Below are 23277 nucleotides of genomic sequence, written 5' to 3'. Positions count from 1 at the left end.
ATTGATAAGTAGCAGTGCAACACACAAACAATGTGGCTACATGAAGTCTTTGCTAACAATTTTAAAACTGCAAAACAAAAGCAAATACTTTATTAGATTTTTACTCTTTCATGGATATAAATTGTGTTTGAAGCTTTTTAAAATATTTTTAAAACAGTTAGGACTTCTCCTCTTGACGGTCTTTTATGTGTTTTCTTTTCCTTTTTGTCCTTCTCCCAAACATTTACATCTGTGAAGATAGCATTAACCAGGGTTTTCTCATTAAATAAAAATTGTATTATTGTATTGTGCACACTAAAGTAATATGAAATATTGATATGTGTTCTAGGTGTTGTTATTTTGCTCCATACACAGATTAATTATCTTAACTGCTCCAGGTAGAATTTTCTTTGTGATCATTTAAGAAATGTTTGAACATTACAGTAATTCAGGTCATATTGCAATGTCCATATATTCCTTGAGTGGTTTTGATATTTGTTAGAATTGTTTTTAAAAAGCACTGTCATTTTACAAAGATATATATTTATTGAGCTAGCACGTTTTCATCTATGCATTGTATTTAATTTTTAATGCCATAGTGTATCATGAGGTTTCATTTTGTTTTTATTTCTGTTACTGTTTTTACATACATCTCTAAACAGCAGAAGAATTTCTGTACATATTGCCATGATATATAGTATCTGCATATAAAGGCATGCAAAAGTAATCAGTCTTTCAGACCATACAGTTTGGACAGATTTGTTCATGAGTTCCAGGTAATATTCTAGAACAAGTGAAGAAGAAAAAAAATAGTAGTAAATGAATAGGCATTGCTGCATGAAATGTTAAAGCAGAATAAAGTCTAGGTGGAATTCACCCTGGTTACATCGGTCTCCTGTCAGAATCTTTGTCTGTTTTGGACACAAAGTAAAAACTAAAGTAGAAAAGAAAAGCTGCTGCTTTATGAATCCAATTTAATAACTTCTGACATTGGTAGACAGGCTCATTAATTTCAGTGGGTGGTGGATCAGGACATAGATCTTGAAACCTAAACTTATTTTTCCAAAAATAGATTACATTCTTATTTCTTCATTATGGCCTAATTTAGAGTCCCCTGAAACAGACTGTTAACAAAGTATTATCCTATCTCAGAAAATAATAAAGATAAAACTGAAATTCCACTCAACACTCACATGGCACTTTTCCTCTTCAAAGGACTAGAAATACTGATTAATCATAACATTAATTAAACAACTACATTTTTTTTTTTCAAATTCAGCCTTTCAAAAGCTGTATTCTCAGCAGGGAGCAGGGAAGAGGATAGTAAGGGGCTAAAACCAGCTCAAGTAATCAGAAAACTTAGCCTGCAGCAATTAACTGAAGAATCACTTCCCTCTGCAGAATCTTTTTAACTTGGGCTAGTGGAAAGATGAAAAGAAAGATGACAGTGCAGTCTAAACAAGAGAAATAAATCTGTTGGTGTGTAAAGGAGCAGATTAATTATCTATATTTGCACTACTTGGGTCAAAAGGTTGGCAAACAACTCCTTTCCTTGCCTTTTCCAGTTTGTAGGCCTAACAAGAAATGTAAACGAAATGAATTAAAACAAATTACTTGAGTGATTGTCCGCATGGACTCCAGTCATTCAGGATATAAAAGTCCAGCATACCCAAGCAATGAAATTCCTTGCATCCAAGAACAATGAAGTCCATGTCTGTCATTTCTGTTCCTATTCAAGTGGTAAAGCTAAGACTGTAAGGAAGATGGCCAAAGCTACATGCAAATCTTTTTTTTCTGACCAGGAGAGGGGGAACAAAAGCAGCAGTATCTATGGCTTTGTGACAGTTTACCATAAAAAATGCTGCTTCCTTTGCTGCTTAAGATAACAAATAGAAGCTTCTTCATGGAGATTTTTCTCTTTCTGTAGTTGTTTGACATATCAGGTCAACATGTAATTAAGCAGGTCAAGCTAGACTTGAACTGACTCATTTTTATAGTCTCGGTATGGGTGAGACAGTCAACAAATTACCCTACGCAGCTTCCCAAATTCATCTTCCAAAACCAGGCTGCAAGTCAGAGAACTCACCTTGAGTTGGAATGCCTGTGTATGATGGTTTGTTTGCGGACAGGGTCACCAGCATGAGGGAGAGGGGAGACAGGCTGCTTAGCTGTCTTTCACAACACCAAGGAACAGCAGGTGAAGGAAGGTATTGGGCATGAAAAAAAATAATCAGGATATAGCTCAGCATCGACCTGGAGGTGGTTTAAACCAATATGAGGAGAGAATGGAAAAGCCTGGCAGACAGGGTAGATGCAGAGATATACACTTAAATATCAACTATGCAAGAGACAGCAAAGGAACAGGAAAGCTTAGTGGTTAAGAACCAAAGGGCTGAGGAGTACAGTTCAAGTAAGAAAAATATCAGTCATGTAATAGAGGGGAGAAGGGGCAACCCTGAAAAGGTGAGTTGAAAGCAAGAAAAATGATCAGCCAGAGGGAGGTAAGAAATACATGAAATAGAAAAGTTAGGTTTCTGGAAACAGGGAAGCTGAAGGAGAAAGGTGGCTGGGTTAAAATGCTGCAACATGAAAGAAAATCTATCAAGGATCATGGATCTAAGAAAGCAATTTGTTGAAAAGCTGTGATTGCATTGCACCCTGTTGTGATTTCCCATGGCATGTTCAGGGTGAAATTACCACAGTGCTTCTCTTTTTTCTTTGTCCAATGTTACTAGCTTCTATACATACTGCTCTTCCATCCTTCTTATGGCTGTGCTCTTTGTCATTCCTAGTTCTCTTCATGCCATACCTTTCTCTTGGAAAAGGTAGAACCAGCATCACTAATCTTTTTAAAAAAGATAAAAGCTTCTATATTGGTTACTCTGTTAGATATTTGATTCTTTTACAAGCAAATCTCAATTGCCATTGCCAACACAGATATTGGTGGTTCGTGTGCTTTCATCACTCTATGACAGTTTGAGGGTTTCTTGCCTGAAACTATCAAAGATTAATGTTCCTACTCCCTGTAGGGCTTTATATGCTATACTACCTATGGCTGAATTTATTCTTGATGAAAAGACACTAAAAAAAGAAAACCAATGAATGGTACAATGCGTCAGGAAGGGTATTGTTCCTCTTTGTTGTGGGCCATCCTGAATACGTCTTATATCTTGAAATCTTGCCGCCTGTCATCAGAAGTGGTGGAAAAGTGAAAAGTGCATATCATGCTTCTGAGGGGAAGAGAGAATCTGAGACCTCCACCTGATCTTTTGTTCCGTCTCAGCAGTCGTGAGCAAAGTGCACCTGGGTTCTTGGTGGCACAGGAGGGTGTGTGTGTGCAATGTTTTTTATTCTTTCTGTCTTCCCCAAAAATAATTTATTTCCACAGAGTTTTGAAGTAACTTCAGATAAACATGCAAGGAGGTGAAACTTAGCATTGTTCTCTAGCTTAAAGCACCTTTTTTCCCAACTTAATTGGCAGGCCAAGCTTAATATGAAGCAGCTAAAGCAGTGGCTCTGGCCCATGCATTTCTGGGGTGCTCACTCAAACCATTCTAAGTGCCTGATCCTGTAGCACTTAAATCATCACTACTTCCTTTAAAAATGATGGAACAAAGATTTTTTTTTTTTCTCGATAGGGATAATTGCAGTACTATAATCAATTAGCTTCAAGAAGTTAAATGCCTTAATATGCATTTGCTCTGAAGTGCCAGAGATTACAAATACTTGTGTGCATTCCTAACATAAGATGGTAGGACTTGAATACCTAAAAAGCATTTCTGACCAAGCATTAGGAGTGAGATTCGGGAGAGCCTAAAGATAAGCATTAAACATTAAAGACAACAGAGTATCCTACCTTGTCTCTAGCTGCCCTTCCAGAAGGCTGTTAATCTTCCATAGGTCTCCTCATTCTGTGCAGACATCTCAGGTGTCCAGGGGCACCTGAAATCACATTAGCTCTCTGTATTTGGACTCATGAATTTCCCCCAACTTGCCTAAAGATCATTTTAGCTTTCCTTTTATGCCTTAATCCAAAACTGATCCAAATACCTCAGTTCTCTGACACTTGCTAGAAATTATGGGGCCCATGCTTTTTGGGTTCATGCTTTTCAGTCTCACTGCTCAGGACTTTTTCCACTTCTCTCATCCAATAACACTTCATGCACAATGGTTGTAGGAAGAAGAATTACCCTTCATCTTCAGGATTTGCTTCCTCTTCTGTCCCACAAATTTTACTACATGTGTTTTTGCCCTAAGGCCCCCTCTGCCAGCATTTCTTATCTCTTAACTTAGCTTGCCTTTAGAGTCTTGATAGTTTTTCCCCTAAATGTTTCCCTGGCAGGATAAAATCTGCCTATGAAAACCGATAAACCTTTGTCCTCTTAAATCATGTCTGATTCACTGCTGCTCTGGTGCTTAAATCCGTTTTACTGACAGTCTGAGCCCAGAGTTTGCTACACGTTGTACTGACCATCATCGTTTCTTTGTGGGCTCTTCCTGCCTGCTTGGTTTGCGACACCTCCCTCTTGCACCTCACTATTCCACATCTCCACTGTTCAGGACAGGTTCCTCTGGAACCATGACACCAGAACCCTAGGCACTTTTAGGTGCTACACTAACGCTGGTAATGACAGTATCTGACGAGAGAAAGCATGGTATGCAAATGAATTATTTATCAAACACAGTAGTGGTATTTTTGCCACTGCTATCATGTGATGGATACACTCTAATTTATGAAATGTCAGTTGAATACACAGACTCATGATCAGAATTTGTTCCATAATAATTAAATAGACAGTTTGGGCACATTTATTAAATATTGATTGAAAGTAACAATAAAAGCTCTCCCAGTAATCCTTCCGAAAAGGCTGTGAAATACTGAATGATCTTAAAAATGGATGTGGATGATGAAAATGCACAAAAGCATGGATATCTGGAAATTGAAATAGTGCTCGCATGTTAGAACCAAGAGAATGAAATTTTCCTGTATTGTAGAGTTCTGATACCAGTAGTTCTGGGATAGGATATGTGTAGCATTGCAGTGCTACAATTAACGACAATTAAAGGTTGGACTAGATGATCTTAGAGGTGTTTTCCAACCTGAATGATTCTATGATTCAATAAAATGTGGTGGCATTTTGCTATTTTCTATTATCTAGCTACAAGGTGTGAATTCATGGGTAACTTTGAGGGGAAAAAAATCATGATGTATTACTTATATTAGAGCAGGCTCTACCTCTAGGACAGGGTTCTTAGTTTGAATTAATATGTTTGAGGTTTCTTGTGTTTTCAATATATTAATTTTCCTAGTCTTGTTCTCTCAAACCAGGAACCATGCCACAACTATATAAGGAATATGCCAATGTGTCAAAGTCATTTTTCAGAGATGAGTGAAATCGAAATGAAGTCAGTGGGGTTACATCAGCAGTGAATTTGGCTCAAGGAGCAATAGGGAAATAGTTCCAGAAGTGGAACCTTTTCTGCAATAATTGCACTCTTGTTAAATCTACCAGAAGAATAGTTATTTCTACTGATTTTCTCTGTAGGCAAAATATTTCTTAGGACAGCTATCAGTCTGATCCTAAGAAGAGAAAATGTCCTGAATTAAGAAATAGATGCATGTACTAAGGTGCTAATGAGACCTTAAATGCAAAGGAAATATGTTAAATCTGTATTGCTGGCGTGTTTAGTAAGCAAACATTATCATCTTACATCACAGTATATGCTCCAGGAAGAATCTTGCTCTCCATATAAAACAGTGACAGGAGTTTTATCTTAGAAAAATAACTTGAAAGTTTGTAGTGTCAGATAAATGCTCTCCCAAACACCGATGAAGCAATCCCTTTCCTGTGGCAGTGCCCTCAAATTATGTCTATTTAATACTTTCTTTCTTTCTTTTACAAGTGAAATGGAATAAATAAGCATGATTTCTTTTTCCCTTGTCAAGCTAGTGGTTAAGTTTAATCATGTTATGTAAATCCTATTTAAAAGTATTGAATCTGTTTTGGGTCTTATAACATGTAATGTTGCTCAAATAAAAAAAATCAATTTATTTGTAGATCAAAGCCGTTCTATATGAACCCTGACGAAAATTAACAATGCCATTTATTTTTAATACCATTCTCACACACATCTTCCTCTCTTCCCCAGGACCCTCATGAGTTCTCACTCCTTCAGCTCAGCGAGGCTTCCTGAGCTGCAGGTTGAATTCCCCAGTCCTCCTACTGGTAGAGCTAGACAAAACTGTGCCGACATTACAAGGCTAGTGTCCATTACACATTTAAGTCGGGTTTCAAAAAATGTTCTTAGTGTCAAAAAAAAGAATTCCAAATGCAAACACTGTGCAAATCTAACATGCAGTAATGCCAAAGTCAAGGCTTACAATTGTTGTCAGCTGCGTTGGGCTGATACAGCTGTAGCATTGCTTTCATTGGCTTTGCTCAACATTTGCACCTCTCTAAACCAGCATAGGATTTCTTTTACAAGTAGTGCTAAAAACATGAGTCTGCTACATGCCTCTTTTAAAGCAGCAGGTACATAACTGAAATAAGAGAAGGTAACTGACAAATGGAAAAAAAAAAGATATGAATGTTGCACAGTAACTTATTATTTAACTAGATCTATAGTTTTAGAAAACACACTTGAAATGTGACAACTTACTGTGGAATATTTTCTACAGTCTATAGTAAAGTCCTTAACTTTTACCTTATATGATGTAGCTGTATTAGAGCAAAGGTACTGCTTTTTCAATATAAGTTCAGAGGTCTTGAATTTAATTAAACTAATTACATTTTTTATGGCTAAGGCTTTTTTTTGTCCCACACATTTTCAAACAGATAACGTAGTGTTCCAAATACTAAAATCAGAGAAAATATGTTAACAGTTACACTTGTTAATAGATCTTTAGACCATGTAAACAGTAGCTTAGATCAACCTTACAGCACAACCACTTCCCTGACCTTCTATCTATTTTGCCACCATTTTCTGGTGAGCGTATGGAAAGACAGCTTGAGCAGTGTTTCCTGTTCATGCAGTCAGCTGCTTTACCTGGACATGTGAGCAGCTCTTTTGAAGGTGGAAACACTAGAGCCGCTCAGAATAAGGAATGCTGTACTGTCCCAGTGTTATACATTAATTACAGAAAGCCTGGTCTGCTGGTTTGATGTAGCTAATACTGATTCTCAGGCTGAAGTTGATTGTGTGCGTGGCAGAAATATTAGAGCTGTTGAGCAGAAACACGTCCAGAATGCTTATACCGTGTTTGATTGTTTATTTTAGATTTCCTACTGAGCTTTTCCTGACAGCTCCAAAGCCTTTATTTATTGTAAGGAGAAGCTTGTGTGTCTAGGCATGTGCACCGGTATGAATGTTGCTGCCTGGGATACAAGGCCAGTTCCAGGGAGAAATCTGCTTGCGGCAACCATCCAGCTTTTCTTATACCCAGTGCTAAGGGACACAGTTGTTGGCTGCTAATGGGATTACCATGCAGTTCTGCCAGGGGACTCAGACTGCAATACTCCTGCACTTTACAGGAGAAAGGAAGATGGGTCTCTTCTGGGAAGGTATAACAGTGTAAAGCAGGGAGTCTCACTGATGTACTGGCTGGGGGTAGACACTGCATTTAAAAGAGTAACAGCTACAATAAATCATGGTTTTGGTTTCTTGTTGGGTTGTGGATTTTTTGAATGTTTATTTGGTTTTGTTTGTTTATTTTTTATACACAAGCTTGATTTAGTATATGTTGCAGACTGAAGTAATCACTGTGAGCAATGAACAGCTATTAATGTGTTCATGCTACATACAACAAACAGATGCAGATGTAAATAGCATTACAGGCTGTTCTTGAACGGTATTTCTTATATTTGTAGGGCAAAAAAAGAATTGCAGTTTGCTCAAACAAACCATTCCTGAAAGAGAAAGTGGTGTTAACACCTGTACTGCATCTGATACTAACTTAGTACTCCTGAAAAGCTAGTAGTGCAAATGACTGATTAAGTACTAAATGCAAAGAAATAAAAATATTTGAGAACAAGATCTGTATCTGAATTGCAGCACACTCTTAAGATTCAAATCCCACTGCACACATTTTGTTGGTGATGCTATGATTTTATAATCGGTAAGGCTTTTGCATGATATAACGTGAGTAGTTTCTAAGATCTCACATAACCACAGAAATCAACTTGATAGCCTCTAAGTTTTAACACTACAGTACAAAGATTTTATTTTTCATCTCTATTGTGAATATCGTTTGAAATGACTAGCTATATTTCTTCTACAGCAGGCAAAATTGTGAGAAAATAAAAATAATATAGTATTTGATAGGTAAAAGATGTGATTTACCTCTTACCTCTGTTTTCAAATATGGACACACAATGGAATTCATGACTTCAGAATTAAGATTTTTAATAAGTACTCATATATACTAATTTATCAGAACTTTTTAAAGTTATCCAAAAATCTGATTAAATTATCATATTATATACAATAATCATACCTGATTATGTCGTTCATAAAACATGATGTAGATTAGATTACTAATTACATTTATTTTTCCCAATTTTCCTGTCTTTTTCATCCTGAATGATGTACTCTTATGATGATTGCTATATGCAAATTCCTATCACAGCTGCACTGAAGGTGACTCAGAGTTGTTTCACTGACCTCAGCTACAACTTCGTCAGGTTCTCACCCTCTCTGTTCTTGTCTTCAACATGATGAAAGACTGAGCTGCCATTTTCATGTAGCAGTAACATCCTAGCAGTGCGTGAGGCACCTCATATAGCTGTGCTGGAAGGTTCTGCTGCCAGTGCCAACCCTGCCCTACCTTCATACATACATATAAATAAATTCTCAGAAGCTTCTCATCTGTCATTTTCACAAGCAATATATGACTTTCTGGTCAATTTTAAGAAAACATTCTTTGTTCATGTAAATATGAAAAAAGTTTCAGTAATCAGCAGTATTTCTTTTTCACGTCTTCCGTTTAGTGTGACCATCTTAAAAATACATTGCTCCTTTCATTTTGAAATATTTTGAGTTCTGGAAGTTAGTGTTACATAAAATAGCTCCTTACTAAATATCAGACAGGAATATATGTCAGAAAGGTTTCCTTTCTGATCAGTACCATGCGCGCAACTAAGGATGCATGGAAAACCATTGTGTCATCTCTGCACTGTGGCCGGTGCAATGTAGCACTGAATAACTGGTAAAGTCATAGGTACACCAATAAACATAGTTAAATTACTGCACATAGTATAAAACTAACCTTATGCAGTGAAACTGACCCTTCAGAGAAGGCTTCTCAAACAACAGTTTCATTGGCTTTGCATTCACTGTAGCATTTTTAAGAACCGATGCGCATTTTATGTATCATTAGCTGAGTGATGAGTTCTGTGGTGGGAGATGAGGACTTGACAAGCTCTGTAAGTTACGGTGTTCAGGTTGTCTTTATACATATACTTAGCCTTTATTATCGTTGTTTCATTCTCATAAGGACATGATGTAGCCCATATCTGAAGTCTCCAACTCATGTAATATGGAAATATTAACAGAGGCCCTAAAGTGTGAAATGCTTGAACATGCAATTGTAAAAATGTGGCTTGCTCCAAAACAGTATCAGTAGCCAATTAGATTACATGCAATGATGAAAATGGTGCTAATACGGTCTTGCATGTTTTCCCTGTACCGTCATCCTTTTTTACTGTATCTACTGAATTCTCCCTTCGTTTTCTTTCAACAAAGGCAAGTATGCCATGAGGGATCTGGTCCACCGGCTGCCAGGCGCTAACAACAGCAACAGCTCAGCAAGCAAGGCCATGTCTGATGACACCGTTACTGCCATTTGCTGCACTCTGCATGAAGTCATCACTAAAAACATGGAGAATGCCAAGGCCTTACGAGACGCAGGCGGCATTGAGAAACTGGTTGGCATATCTAAGAGTAAAGGAGACAAGTATGTTTTGCAAATCATCTTGCACCTTTTTTAACATCTCCAGTAGTTCTAACTAGTCCTTAATGTGTTTGCCTCCTCTGTGCAATCGTGAGTTGAATACTTTAGTTTCATCAAAAGTCATGTGCCCAGTGTGAAGGGTGACAAGAAACAATGACAATAGCAAAACTCTCTGCTATGGTTTATTTTTGATGTACCATCAGCAGGTATGTGCAGTGTAAGGAGGACTAATTATCTCCAGTAAATGCTACCTCAAAGCACTTCCAGAAATCCTGCTAAACATTAGGGACAGAGCTGTCAGACTGCACTCTGCAGAGGGGGTGACATGCAGGTAGAGGGATCCTGTGAAAGGAAGGGACATCACCATAGTTCTCTTACTGCTCCTCTTGCTCTGTGCATGAAGACTGTATAGTCACTGTCCCTCTTCACAGCATCCTTTTCCCAGCCACCACCAGCTTGCTGGTCAGGTGCGCTTTAGTAGAAAAATAGATCCATGGATTTTGTCAACACCTTGCTTCTGAGAGAGCATTAGGATAACTGCAGACTACTTGGTGAGGCACCAAAACATGCAAAAAATCTTACACGACTGTGACGTTGTCAGAGCAGCTATGGTTTCATCTTGTCTGTTTTCCTATGTACGCACTCTTCATGAAGATTTCACTCTTTATCCTTCTTTTGCCTAAAACAGATAGCCTGGTTCTCATATTTGTCAACCCGCAGAAGTATAGTGCAATGGGACTATGGCAGTTTGAAAACAAAAAGCCTTCACTGTAGTGTACAAAACCTCCCATCAGTCCAGTCCACCTGCTCGAAGCTGTCATCACACAGCCTACTGCAGCATCAGAGCTCTAAAAGAGCCCCACAAAGCCAGGCCACAACCTGAAGGAAAGATTTATGCACCCTACATTTGGTATGAGAACTTATGCTCGCCTATGTGATCGGAGCATTGCCAATATAATCACATTTCTTTTCCTCTATTGTCACTCTTTCTTTTCATACCAAATTCATTACTGAAACATTCTCACATGCTAATTGTAAGGGGTAAAAAACAGTAGAGTAACAAAGTATTTGATTCCAGTTGTGGAAGCTCCCCATGCTCTGCTAATCTATTTACATTTGCATTATTTATTACTATATCTATTTAAAATTTTGATTTATTTTTGACAGATCAAGTGTACAGATTGCAAGCAGGTTCATATCCATTTCTCTTAAGTTGAATGTGTCTCTCCTCAAAATAATACGTTTGTCTACCTGTTCATTATCTGGTATAGATTATTAATACCCGTCGAGTCTGGGATTTTCAAAGTATCATGGGCAGTTTTAGGAGGATCTAAAGGTATAGTTCTCAGTTTAAGTATCACTCATAACTTTGAAAGACACGTCTATGTTGACTGAAAGTATTTAGCCCAGGTAGTTTTGAATAATTCTAAAATGCCCTCCAAAATTGTGATATTTATCCCTCATTTAAAGTACTTTGAGTTGCATTGTTACTGTTACAGGTTACACCGGTACAGAACAAGAAAACCTGTCAACTCACAGCTATAATCATGCTCATCTTAAGTGAAAGTTTCATTTTTTCAACTTTCAGAAATGTTTGGTATTTTGCACCATTGCTTTAGTTTGCTTTCTTGCAGGTAACTCATTGTTTAAAAATCAGAATTGCTAGTTGTTGGACTGGTAGCAAATTCTGGTATTCTCAGTTTAATACAGTAAAATACTTCAGCATGAATTTGTCTTGTCTAGGATGAAGCATCTGTACCTGCAAGTACAGGATACTGGTCTGGCCATGCATCCTGGTGGCAGTGTAGTACACAAATGTACCAGTGCCGGGAGTGCTGGACTGGCCCCACTACCCTTTGGAACATGCCCAGGGCTTTAGCACGGTCCCAGCATGAGACAGCATGAGCAGACCGGTGTTCATAAGGTCATATTGGCCAAATTCAGATCTTCACCTAGCTCCTGTTTCTCCTCAGTACTCGCAGTATGGTTGGCACGCTTATTTTCCTGACTACTCCGTGCTACCAGCACCGCACTAGCCAGTACAGCTGCAAGTATAGTAAAAACAATTGTGCTTGAAAGTGTTTATCAAATTCCTATTTATTCACCAATTACCCATCTATTGCTGTAGTCTGGGTGGAAAATGGTGGGGGGAAATCCACCAAATAAACATTGTGTTACCAGCTTTACTGTCAGCCTCCCATTGGCCCTTCTCAAGGGTCACAGTGCACCAGAGCCTCACCCTTAAGAAGGCTTGCTGCCCAAACCAGTAACGTATGCTGCAGGTTTTCAGGTTTTCTCTTTGGTTTTGCAGTCCTTTTACCTTTTCTGAGGAAAATATGAATCTCCTCAACGTCAGCCCCAAACCCCATCAATCTTCACTTCAGAATTTGGCCTTTGCAAGCTTTTCTAGCACTCTGCTGCTTTATATGTACTACTGGTACAGCATGAGGGCTTAAGTACACAGTGTATGCTCCCTGCATGGGCTGTGTTATCCTCCTGGTCCCCTTCTTTGCGACCCTTCTTCACTGAGCTGCGTACGCTCAATTGTTGTTGTTTTCTTTTCTTTTTTTTTTAATTACATATCCCAAGAGGAGTATATGACTCTAACTGATTCAAACAGTAGCTTAGAGCCTATTTCAAAACCTTTTTGAAGAGAAAGTTCGCATGAAGTTATGCATGGTTTTTAACATAACATACATTAGATTGCCCTCATGAATAGCATGGTGTGTGCAAGATACAAGTCCTAACTGGCAATCCTGATGAAATTTGCCATGACTTTTTATAAACGGTTGCATTTCTGCATCTTGACTGCTCTGCAGCTTCAAACGCAGTGCTCATCACCCATCTAGTGTTTCTTCTGGCCACTGCTGAGAGATGCTTAATGCTTTGAGCACACTGTCATGACTTAAGTTTGGCCACACAGAGGAAGAAACTCTGGCTCTAAATTCTTCTCCTCTATGCCAAAAGTTGTAGCCAGGACATCTTAGATGTACATAATGCCAGTTGGTTCCTCAACAGTTTTCATGTTGCTACCTCTCCCATTCCTCTAATTATGCTCTCAGCATGAATCCTTGTTCTCAGTGTGCTGATCAACACCCATTTTCCTCCTCACTGAATAATTAGTACTGTAGAAATAACATGTATTGCCCTTGCTTAAAAACACATTGCTCTCCAAGATGCCAACGTAAGATCTTATGGTACATTGATAACACAACTTTAATTGTGGGTTTAAATCCATAGCAATGCACTTGAAAATGTGGATGAATGGAGTCTGGCACTTAACAGTCTCTTTCTCACCCTTCTTCTCTCTCTCTCTCTCTCTCTTTCTTTTTAATATATGTATGTAACAGGCATTCGCCAAAAGTGGTGAAAGCAGCATCTCAGGTCCTCAATAGTATGTGGCAGTACAGAGACCTGAGAAGTCTCTACAAGAAGGTAAGGCCTGGGTTTTTTTTTCCAGACTTGTCATCTTTCACGTGGTTACCTGAATCTGGGGGCTGAGAGACTTTAGACCAAAACCTTTATGTGAACTGGAAATTCACCTAGAGTTTAAAATCCCAGAGACTTGGAGATGTGTTTTTTTCCCCTGTTTCTAATTTTAACATAGGAATACCTTTAAAAAAAATGTGTGGTGGTGAAAAGAGGCTGTGAATTTAATTTTCTAAAGAATTCATGCAGAAAATGCTGGATCTGGCAGCTCTGCAGAGTGAAGTCCTCTGCATGCTGAACAAACCTGTGCAAGCTCTCCTGCTGTATCTTTCCTTGTTACGCCTCCCCACAGTGTCCTGAGGAGGTTACCAGATTTCCAGCCCTTCAGCTCCCAAATTTCCTCATGAGATTGCCAACAAGAGTATCTGAAGGAGTGGTGCTTAGGTACTTATGGAGCTCAACTGAAACTTGGTGGTTTCATCACTTCCAATCAGCTGGCAGACAGTAGCACCATATACTTAGTTTTCGGACAGCCAATAGAGAGCACCATATGATTCCCACCAACCCACTAACCTCTTAAAAATGAATTGCAATGCTGGTAATGATCCTGTGAAACAATTTCTTGTAGCTTTTGTTTTTTTTTTAAGTGTCTACATAGTAAATGACAACATATCAAGTACTTTTTACTGAATATTTCCAAAGTGAATTACAGTATGGTTACAATGTGACTATACTGACCGTGCAACTATCAGCCTGCAGACTTAGTTCTCAAAAGTCTTCTTACTGTGTGCAGTTTCACACCTGATATAACTGATATTTGTAATCTCAGCAAAGAGAGCTAAGGTTTCATCTGGAAGAAAAGTTCAGGTCCTGGTTAAGACTGATATGTAAGCGAGGGAAGGTTCACAGAGGTGTAGTCCACACTATGTGTGTTTTGCACAAGGAAATCACTTAGCTATGTGAAATTTATGCACCAGATCTCAAGCTGGCTGATGCTGATCTTCCAATTGAAACGCTATTCGTCTGCATGGCTCATATCTGACTTGTGTCAGTCTGAGAAGCACGGAAGACAGTTACTGAGTTACTCCCACTGTTCACTTCCATTAGTTTCAGTCACCCTTGGCAGCCCTAGGGATACCATATGTGCAGGCATTCCAAGTAATGACTGGTACTCAGTTGTCCCATTGAGAGGTGGAAGTAAACACGAGCTAAAGTAGGCTTTTCTCGAGGCAAAGCAGTAACACACTTGAGGTGCACATAGCCTGACTTCTGGGCGTGTGGGTGGCTGCAAGGTAGAGGATGAACTTTACTACACCGTAATCTCTTAGAGGTTTGTATAATGTCGGGCTCATTTTTTGCCTTCTGGCTTTATGTATATGCTGTGATGGAAAAGCAATTTCTGGGGTTGCTCCATGCATGAGGTAATCTATATGCTGTATGGCCTTAGAGTATGCTGCTACCTAAAGGACATTCTGTTGGCTGCCAATGCGAATTTGCCAAGTAATGTACTTATGTATCAGGCATGCTTGGGTACTAAATACCTTGCATGCTTAGAAGAACATTTTCTGAGGCCACGAGTACAAACTTGTGGTATGGAAAACAGGGTAGGCTAGCCTTTGAGGTAGGTTCCAGGATATTCTTAGCAGACAGTCTGATTGTATATTTTCTCAGGAAGTAATTTAAAAATCACTGTACTTAGCTAATTCCTACAGACTTAACAAAATCTTGAAATGAAGTTCAGTCTCTGCAATATTCCTATATGCTAATATGTCCATATATATGCTGTCAAGCATTGTATAAATACAGTTTCTTGTATTCAAAGTGTTCAGATAGTTAATTTAAGATTCTTCTGTTTGTTAAAAGACGTGCTAATTTTACAAAGTCATAATATTTATTAAATTTGCCTGTAGTAGGCCAGTTGTTTTGCTGGATATCTGTGTTTCATGATTGTTGGGAAAATAGTGGTTTTTTAACTGGAAAATTACAAAAGTTTACATTGTACTAGTAATCAGCTAGTTATGCAATATAAGCATAGCTGGTCAAGAGAATCTTTATTTTGTCCTACTAAAATACTTATGCTGGTAAAAATGAGTGACTATACAGCTGGCAGTATATGATCAGCACTTTGCAGTATCTTGCAGTTGCACAGCCTTTTTGAAGTGCAGGAAAATCCCTGTGCCTAATCATCAGCAATTTCTTCCTATGTGTTGAAGTATCTGTACAATTACTTTCAAAGAATTGGTGGCATAGAGAGGCACAATTTAGTACTGTGATAGAGGCAAATTACAAATATCACATTGCATGTAAGAAAAAGCAACAGCACTTACCTTACTGTTTGAGAAACAGTGTAGCCAAATAGTTTGAATTCTGGTACGTTTTTGAGCTATATGTTTACAGTAGAGTAAATTAGGAGAGGTAGAAAGAATAAGAGCATTATCCTTTGTATTAATGGGGAAAGAAGGTGATATATGTTTACTGCTAATACAATAGTAGTTGATAGATTTAGTCCAACTATATGACTGCATCAGTAAAACCATCAAAACCTCAAGCCCCACCACATCATGGGTAAGCAGCTTCAACCAAGACGACGTTGTACACCTGTATGGTGAAATCTAAATTAAGCAGCCTCTAAGGAAACTGTCAAGTTCAGCTGTTGCATACAAAATAGCCAAAACTGACAGATTTCAGGGTGCCAGCTTCAGTTATATTGCTGAAAAGAATACTTGTGTGCACAGATTTTATTGTGCTGCTCGGTGTCTGACCAAATTGCCTGTTTCTCTGGGCCATTCAAAGCCAAAAACTGCAAAACTTGCAGCAACTGCAGTGACTCCATTAAGTTTATTGACCAAATCAAACAATATGCTCTGTCTCAAGGTGCTAGTGTATTTGGCCAAGAATACAAAGAATATCTTTAAAGAAGATACTCTCTAGATTTTTTACCCTGAAAAATGCAAAACTCTTCAACAAATCAGTGAGACAGAAGGCATGGAATATTACAACTGGTAAACCAAGTTAAGCGAGGGATTTAAGTGTTTCTGGAAGGAGAGTATCAGGCTATCTCCTGTGCTGTGTTTGAACAGAAAGGCAGAGCAGGTGGGCAGAACAAACCCCGCCAGTAACACAGCTCCCATAGTCGAGAGCTCAGAGTTCTGGCACCCAGGAATTCCTCTGCAACGGGCTGATCCTGCACCCAGTGAGAAGCCCCTATCCATTTCCTAGAACCTTTCCATAAGGCCTCAAAAGCAAGATCAGGAATTTTTGCAGCCAACTGAACTTTCCTGGGGAGACAGCTTAACTAGTCTGCAGCATCCGTTGTGTTCTGGGCTTCCCAAAATTTTGTAAAACAAAGACTGAAGGTGTGTGCATTGCTTTTGTTCAGCTGTTTGCCGGATCAGGAACATCGTGTCCATTTATTAATTGCTAATGTAAGAGGAGTTGCACTTCTCTTTAAACTGTTGGTTTTTCTTCTCTAATAGCTCTTTGTTCACTAAAAAGCTTGCTCAGGTGGAAGCTGTAGCTTTTCTGGCTCAGGAGAGCGAAGGGTAGATTTCCCACAGCTGGAGCTGCAGTCTCAGTTTCTACTTGGAAAGCTCTAAGTCCACCATAACTTATGCACTGTGTTTGCAGAGCTGTGTCACACTGACAGCTTCTATCCAGTGCACTAGGATTTGCAGTTAATACCTATGGATTGGCTTTAATGGGACGCATAGACTTGTTAGGCTGGGCTGGCACGGAGAAGATACAGAAGGTAAATAGTCAGCATTCAGATCTGTGAGAGAGGACACAGTGTTCACCATCCAGTGTAGGCTTGTGCTTTGGGAAAAAAAGAGAATGTCACTCTCTGGTATAGTTAATTTGGCACTAACATAACACAGTCCAAAAAGAAAAAGTTGTAAAAAGCATAAGTGTTTTCAGTCCTGAAAAGACAGAAAAAGAGCTTGACAGAACAAGAGGAAGCAATGAATTTAGTCTTGAAGTGAAGGAGTTGCCAGATGTCTTGCAGGTGCTTCATCATGGTGGAGTTCTCAAGAAATAGTGTTTAGTTTGCTGACTTAACAGCTGAAACAGAAATCTAACCTGAAAACTTCCCATGTAGAGGAAAACATGGTTCAATCCCAAGTAAGCAGTGTTTAGATGATTCAGTGTGATTAATTTCTAAATACCACTAAAGCTTAGCAAGTAACAAAGAAGTGATCATTGCAGTTTTTCATCAGTAGATGAAATATTTTCTTCCAAAGAGTGACTGTAATGTCATGTCATTTTCAAACTTTGCTCTCTACAAGCAAGACTTAACATTTTCCTAACTGATCATTTATTTTATCTGTGTCTGTTTTCAGGGGTCCATCCCTTAACATTTAAAATCTGCTTTTCAAAAGTTCCTAATGGTCACAAAGCCCACAGCCAGAGAGTGGATCAGTGGCTCAGCACTTAATGTAACACAGGTGGGGTAGCTGCCCAGCTTGTTCCTGTGCTTGAGATGCATGGGAGACTCCTCTTCTTGAACTATCTGGGCAGTTAGCGAGAGAAGTAAGTGCAGCTTAGTCTCTGGAGAGAGGTCCTTATGGTTGAGCACCCAAGCATGGCAAAAGGAGCTACTGTGGTGATTCTTTAAAGGCACCTATTTCCAAGTGAGGAACACCGGACCTTGCTCTAGTCTTTAGTGTAGTTAGCTGGCTGAAGATGTGGGGACACCCTGGAAAACCCAGATGTGACTATAGAAGAGCAGACTTCCATTAGCTGCAGACGGTAGACTATTTATCTCAATATTCAAGAAAATAACCAACTGTTCTTGAACACAGATAGCTTGTTAAATTGCATGAGGAAATTTGAGCAAAAGGGTTGTGCAAAAAGGGAAACTAAATGAGCTTAACATGAAAGAAAAATTATTAGCCTAAAACAAGCTTCAATTAGCATTAAATGCATGTAATATTAAAAAGCTGAAGGAACTGTCAGGAAGAATATGTTTTCTATTAATTGGTTTGCTTTGCCTAATCACTTAGGCTCCAGCAAAATATCTGTTTACATTCTCTCATTATGTTTACATTTACTCCATCTTCCAAAATATAAGTAGAGATCACAAAGAATTTGTAGAAATGATTTTTCTTTTCCATTTATTATCATAGGTTTCTGTTCTGCATAGAATAATAGAAATGCTTGTCCTATTCAGCTACTATATGAAAAAAATACAGCCAATTACTTGAAATGAGGAGGCTGTTAAAGGTGGTTGTCCTTCAGTGTGTACCATGCCATTTACAGCAGGAAGAGTATTGTGATAGGCATTTAATGAAGTCAGAGTAATCACTCTGAAGATGGCCTTGTCTGTCATTGGATGGAAAAGATATTTAGAATTGCCTGAAGCCTTAAAAGCTGTTAAGCCAGTCCGGATCTAGGAGAAGACACTCTTTTCATGTGACTTTCAGAATAATAAACCGATGACTCTGTGAGAAGGTCCTTTGTTGCTAAATGTTCCATGAAAATTGCCAGCAATAAACTTCAAAACTCTAGGCAAGGGGTTTTAAAAATCTAAAGTCCTTTATTAAAATACACCTATTCACCCTTTAAAAGTATTAATTGCATCATGCTGTCTTGTAGACTTGGAACACTTCATTTGGATTTTCTTCTGGCAAGGTTATCATCAGTCAGACATCCCCCCAAAAGATGCCGTCTTTAGGCAAAATTTGTCTGGTGGAAAGGTCTGTGCAGAACTTAAACCCTACATTAAGGTCTAAATTTCAAATCCAGAACATCAAAGTTCCTCGGAAAAGTGGCTTGACTTGAAGGAACCAACTATTCATGTTCTCAAATTGTTCATGTGCTTATGTATTTTCCTGTACTGATCTTTCAGTGGGACTTAATGTATTTCTATAAAATCAAGAAGGCCTTTTCAGATGAATGTATCACCCTTTTAGAAAAAGGGTGGATTAACTTAAAGTAAACCCCCGCACACACTGTAATATAAAACTGGATTATTTTTACAGAGAAGGCATTGTCTAGAGCCCATTTTTATATTAACTATGAAAATGCAAGTACCTGATTAATAAATGATTGACTGATTGATTGATTTATGGCAGTGGGCGGCCCCAAGCTTCAGTGTGGCTGAGGACAGAGGATTTTCACCAACCCACCACTCTGGGTCATGGCACGCTCAGCATACTCTCTCCCAGAGCCGAGAAACCAGAATCTATTCCCCAACCCAGGTATTCTGGCTGTCAGCTGACCAGTGTTGAATTGTTATGTTTAATGCGTACTAAGATTTGTACCCAAAAGAGTTCTACAGACGATGGTTGAATCAAAACTAGAAAAACCTACTAGAGAATATATCTTAAAATTATACATTTTAATGTACTGAACTCTGTAGTTTCTAGACTGAAAACTGCTCACTTCACTGAAGGAGCAATCTCATTCATTTCAGCAGTGTGAGTAAGGTATGCAGAGTTTTGCTTTCTCTCAGGACAGCATATACCAGAGAAGAACAAGTGGAGTCCATTCAGTTTCCTTTCAGTCATCCAATCATTTATGTAATTTATTTTTTGATTGTCAGAACCTTTCAAACAGAAAGGCAGATATTGATAACCAGTGTGTTGCAATAGCAGATTAAATTTATCAAGAACTTAGCTTTCTTTTCTGGTCCAGTGGCATCTTTAAGAGAAAAGCAATAGCTAGGTATTTCAGTAAGAGGATTCTAGGTGAACTAGTATAGCTACAGGAAAATCAGTGTGTCCAATAGGCAATGAAATTCTTAAAGTGCTAATTTTCAAATTCTCTGTTAATAAAGAACAAGGGAGAGTTCCTTCAGCCTTAAGTGCAATGAGAATTAACACAACTGGGCATTTTTAGTAGAGGCATTATTTAAGTTAGTTATTAAAATTCCATTTCCTTAACCAGTATAGCTTTTTCTTTTTCTCCCAATATTTTTTTGCATGAAGTGTGGTTCTGTGGCATTACTTCAAGAACAAAATAGTATCTTATATATGTGTGTGTGACATTCAAGTAAATCTATGTAGAAACCTATATATATATGTATATATTATTTCTGTTAAAATATTTAGAGAAAATAGGAGTTTAGATGTTTTTGCTGGTAACACAGGACACACTGGTTATGCTATTTCTTTCAGTTTATTTTTCCTCTACTAAATTTACCTGGAAGAGAGAAGACATCAGAGGAGATCTCATTGTAATACCTCAGGCATAAATATCTGTCAAGGTTAGGGTAAATCCTTTAATCTCTATGTTACAGGAATACAATTTTTTAAATGCCCAGCATTTCATCATGGTGTGTGACATTCCTTTATTATGTTGATCAGGAATTAAGCAAATTCCTAAATTGATATTAAATAAAGGAAATGTGAAACATTCTTGTGGAATTAACTTATTCAAGCATTTTGAAAACATCATCTGAGTAATTCTGGGAAATACAGACCCTATAAATAATATAGCAAAAAAAATTATAGTCTTCAAATACACACTTCCTATTTCAGTCTTTCTTACGTAAAAAGATGTTACTTTTAAATACTTTTAAATGAACATTTTAAATGTGGCTTTTTATCAAATGGAAATTCAGTTACATAATTACAAAATTGTCATTGGTTTGAGTACCAGAGAAAAATTGGTATTACTGATTTTTGTGTTTATTTGAATTATTATTAATTCTACATTTCATGCTGTATACTAGCTTCCAATGTTTGTGTAAGATAGGTTTGCCCTTCCCAACACATGTGCAAATATGAAGTATTTCTTCATTAAAGTGAAGATACATTCCTGTTTCACAGACAATAAGAAGTAGTAGCTGCAGGCCAAAGAATTACCTGTTAATCTTTTCACAGTCTTTCTTAGAGACAAAAGACACTTCAGTGGAATGATATGTTAGTCTGGAATTTTGTTTTTCTTTTTAGCTTGATACTATTTTTTCACCATGATTAGAACTAGGCTGCATCACCACACCTTATAAACTTACCATTTGACTTAACTCTTCTTTTGATTGCATATGCCTTCCCAGGGATTGATTTTCTAAGAGTCGTTGAAAACTGTAAAGAAAATTTTAGCATACGTGTTTTTTTCATTGCTGGTTTTCTGCTTAAGCAATACACTGTTTGTCTCTACAACAGAAGTTTACAAAATTTCTGAAATTTAGCAAGATCATTAAGTCTAAAGAGGAATTTTTTTAGATAAATTGAGCTGAACTATACAAGTAAAAACTTTAGGATATGCAAAAGTATTCACTCATGGAAAAATGGTATATAAACTGTTCTTGAACTGGAAAAAAAAATGAAAGGAGGGAGATTCTCGGCATCTAGCATAACAGAAATATAGTAAGTCTTTTCACCTAGCTGTTTTATCATGATTTGGCAAATTTTTAAGAACAGTTTAAAAAAAAAAAAAAAAGCTGCATTTATATAGCTAAAGTATTGCAAGATGTGAAGTCAAACTGAATATTGTTCAGATTTTATTTTAATGCCAAGAACTGCCATTTCCTTCATGCAGCTGAGCAGATAATGTTCTGATTTTCCTGACTTAGCCAACATATCAAGTATTATTTTTCCTAGTTCCTTTCACCCCTTTGGAATTCTTAGCAATACCAGACAATGCTAGAAAGAGAAGGGGCTGCCATTATGTTGTTGCAATTTTTTTCTATTTTGCATGACCTAAAGGTACTGTTACCTTTGACAATATATGAAATACCCCCTGTTTCTTAGTTTGTAGGTAAAGAGTACTGTGACTAGGACAAAGCTCAGCATTAGCTGAATAACAAAAGGGAAACATATTCTAGCCTAGTTCTGTGCTGAATTCTACTTCTAGCCTTTACATCTATACAAAGAGGGTAAAAAATCTTTCAGAATCCAAAATGCTAACAGTATTACATATATGGTGATGACAACACATGATGGAGTATCAAAACTTGTGTTTCTATTTCAGTCTTTAGAGGGAGATATTTTCAAATGTCTTATGCTTCTGAATTCCATCATATTTACTGTATAATAGACTTCATTTATTTTTGTAATTTTGTATTTGTTAAATTCTCTGTGATATTCCTCTCAAATGTTTGTTTCCAATGCAGTATCATGTACCATTCCTTTAGTCATGTTTCACTTATTTCAGTATTTGTTTCTTTGTAAAATATTTTATGTTTACTCCTGTATTTTAAATGTTAGCAATGAGATACAGTCTATACTCAATTGAAGATTCAATACTGATGATAGTATTTTCATGAAAACCATCCTGCATAGCTAAAGCCAAACTTTGCCTGTCCTTACATTATTTTGGTAGAGGCTCTTTTACTGAATGGTATTCAGAAAAATCAAATGTGATTACTAAGATCAGTTACAGCAAAGTTAATCATCCCATTCCTTGCAAATACACATATATCTGTGCAATTACATATCTGATATGTGCCGGTAAATATCTGTATGTGCATATATCTGTGTACTTGAACGTGTGTATGTAAAATGTACTCACAACACAGCATGGTCTTAGAACCTGCCTTTAAGCATGATGTCTGAACAGAGAGACTGGGAATTCCTAAAAGAATAAACCTTGATGGTTTGAGCTGTGAATGTCGAAAATACCTGCAGCTATGCATGACTGTGGCTTTCCCCAGGAGAGCCTTAAAGGCACGTTAGTGCTTTTTAACATTAGCATTGTAACAAGCAGTAATTCAAAAAGCAGATTCAGAAGTGGCTCTACTAAATTATCAGTAAGAGGTGTGTAGAAGCTGACAGCATTCTCATCCCAAACCTGCTTGTCTCAAGAGGTGCTAAACAAATAAGGAAAGAATCAAAGTTTTTTGAAACCATTCACTAGATTGAACCATACACGTATGTGATGCCAAAGCATTCTCAGCACTAATAGTGTATCTCTTGGTGAGCTCTAGTTGACTTTTGCAGGAACCACTAGGTATTTTTCACTTGAAAACCCAATTCCAT

At 37.8% G+C, this 23277-nt stretch overlaps 1 protein-coding gene across 10 annotated transcripts in view; it reads left to right on the top strand.

Moving 5' to 3' along the window:
* The window catches only part of CTNND2 (catenin delta 2), a 644756-nt gene that overhangs the window by 594812 nt on the left and 26667 nt on the right, over positions 1-23277 (top strand). For 7 of the 10 annotated variants that reach the window (XM_083825789.1, XM_083825790.1, XM_083825788.1 and 4 more), the window contains 3 exons: positions 9721-9931; positions 13279-13363; positions 19429-19554. In XM_083825789.1, the coding sequence (XP_083681915.1) occupies positions 9721-9931; positions 13279-13363; positions 19429-19554 (422 nt within the window). The remainder of the gene's footprint in view (positions 1-9720; positions 9932-13278; positions 13364-19428; positions 19555-23277) is intronic. The other 3 variants (XM_083825793.1, XM_083825785.1, XM_083825787.1) reach the window with 1 other exon arrangement.

Source organism: Anser anser (assembly GCF_964211835.1).
Source record: "Anser anser genome assembly, chromosome: 2".
In the NCBI taxonomy this organism is placed as follows: domain Eukaryota; kingdom Metazoa; phylum Chordata; class Aves; order Anseriformes; family Anatidae; genus Anser; species Anser anser.
Note: the sequence above shows the minus strand (reverse complement) of the source record. Positions and strands in the feature narration are given on the sequence as shown.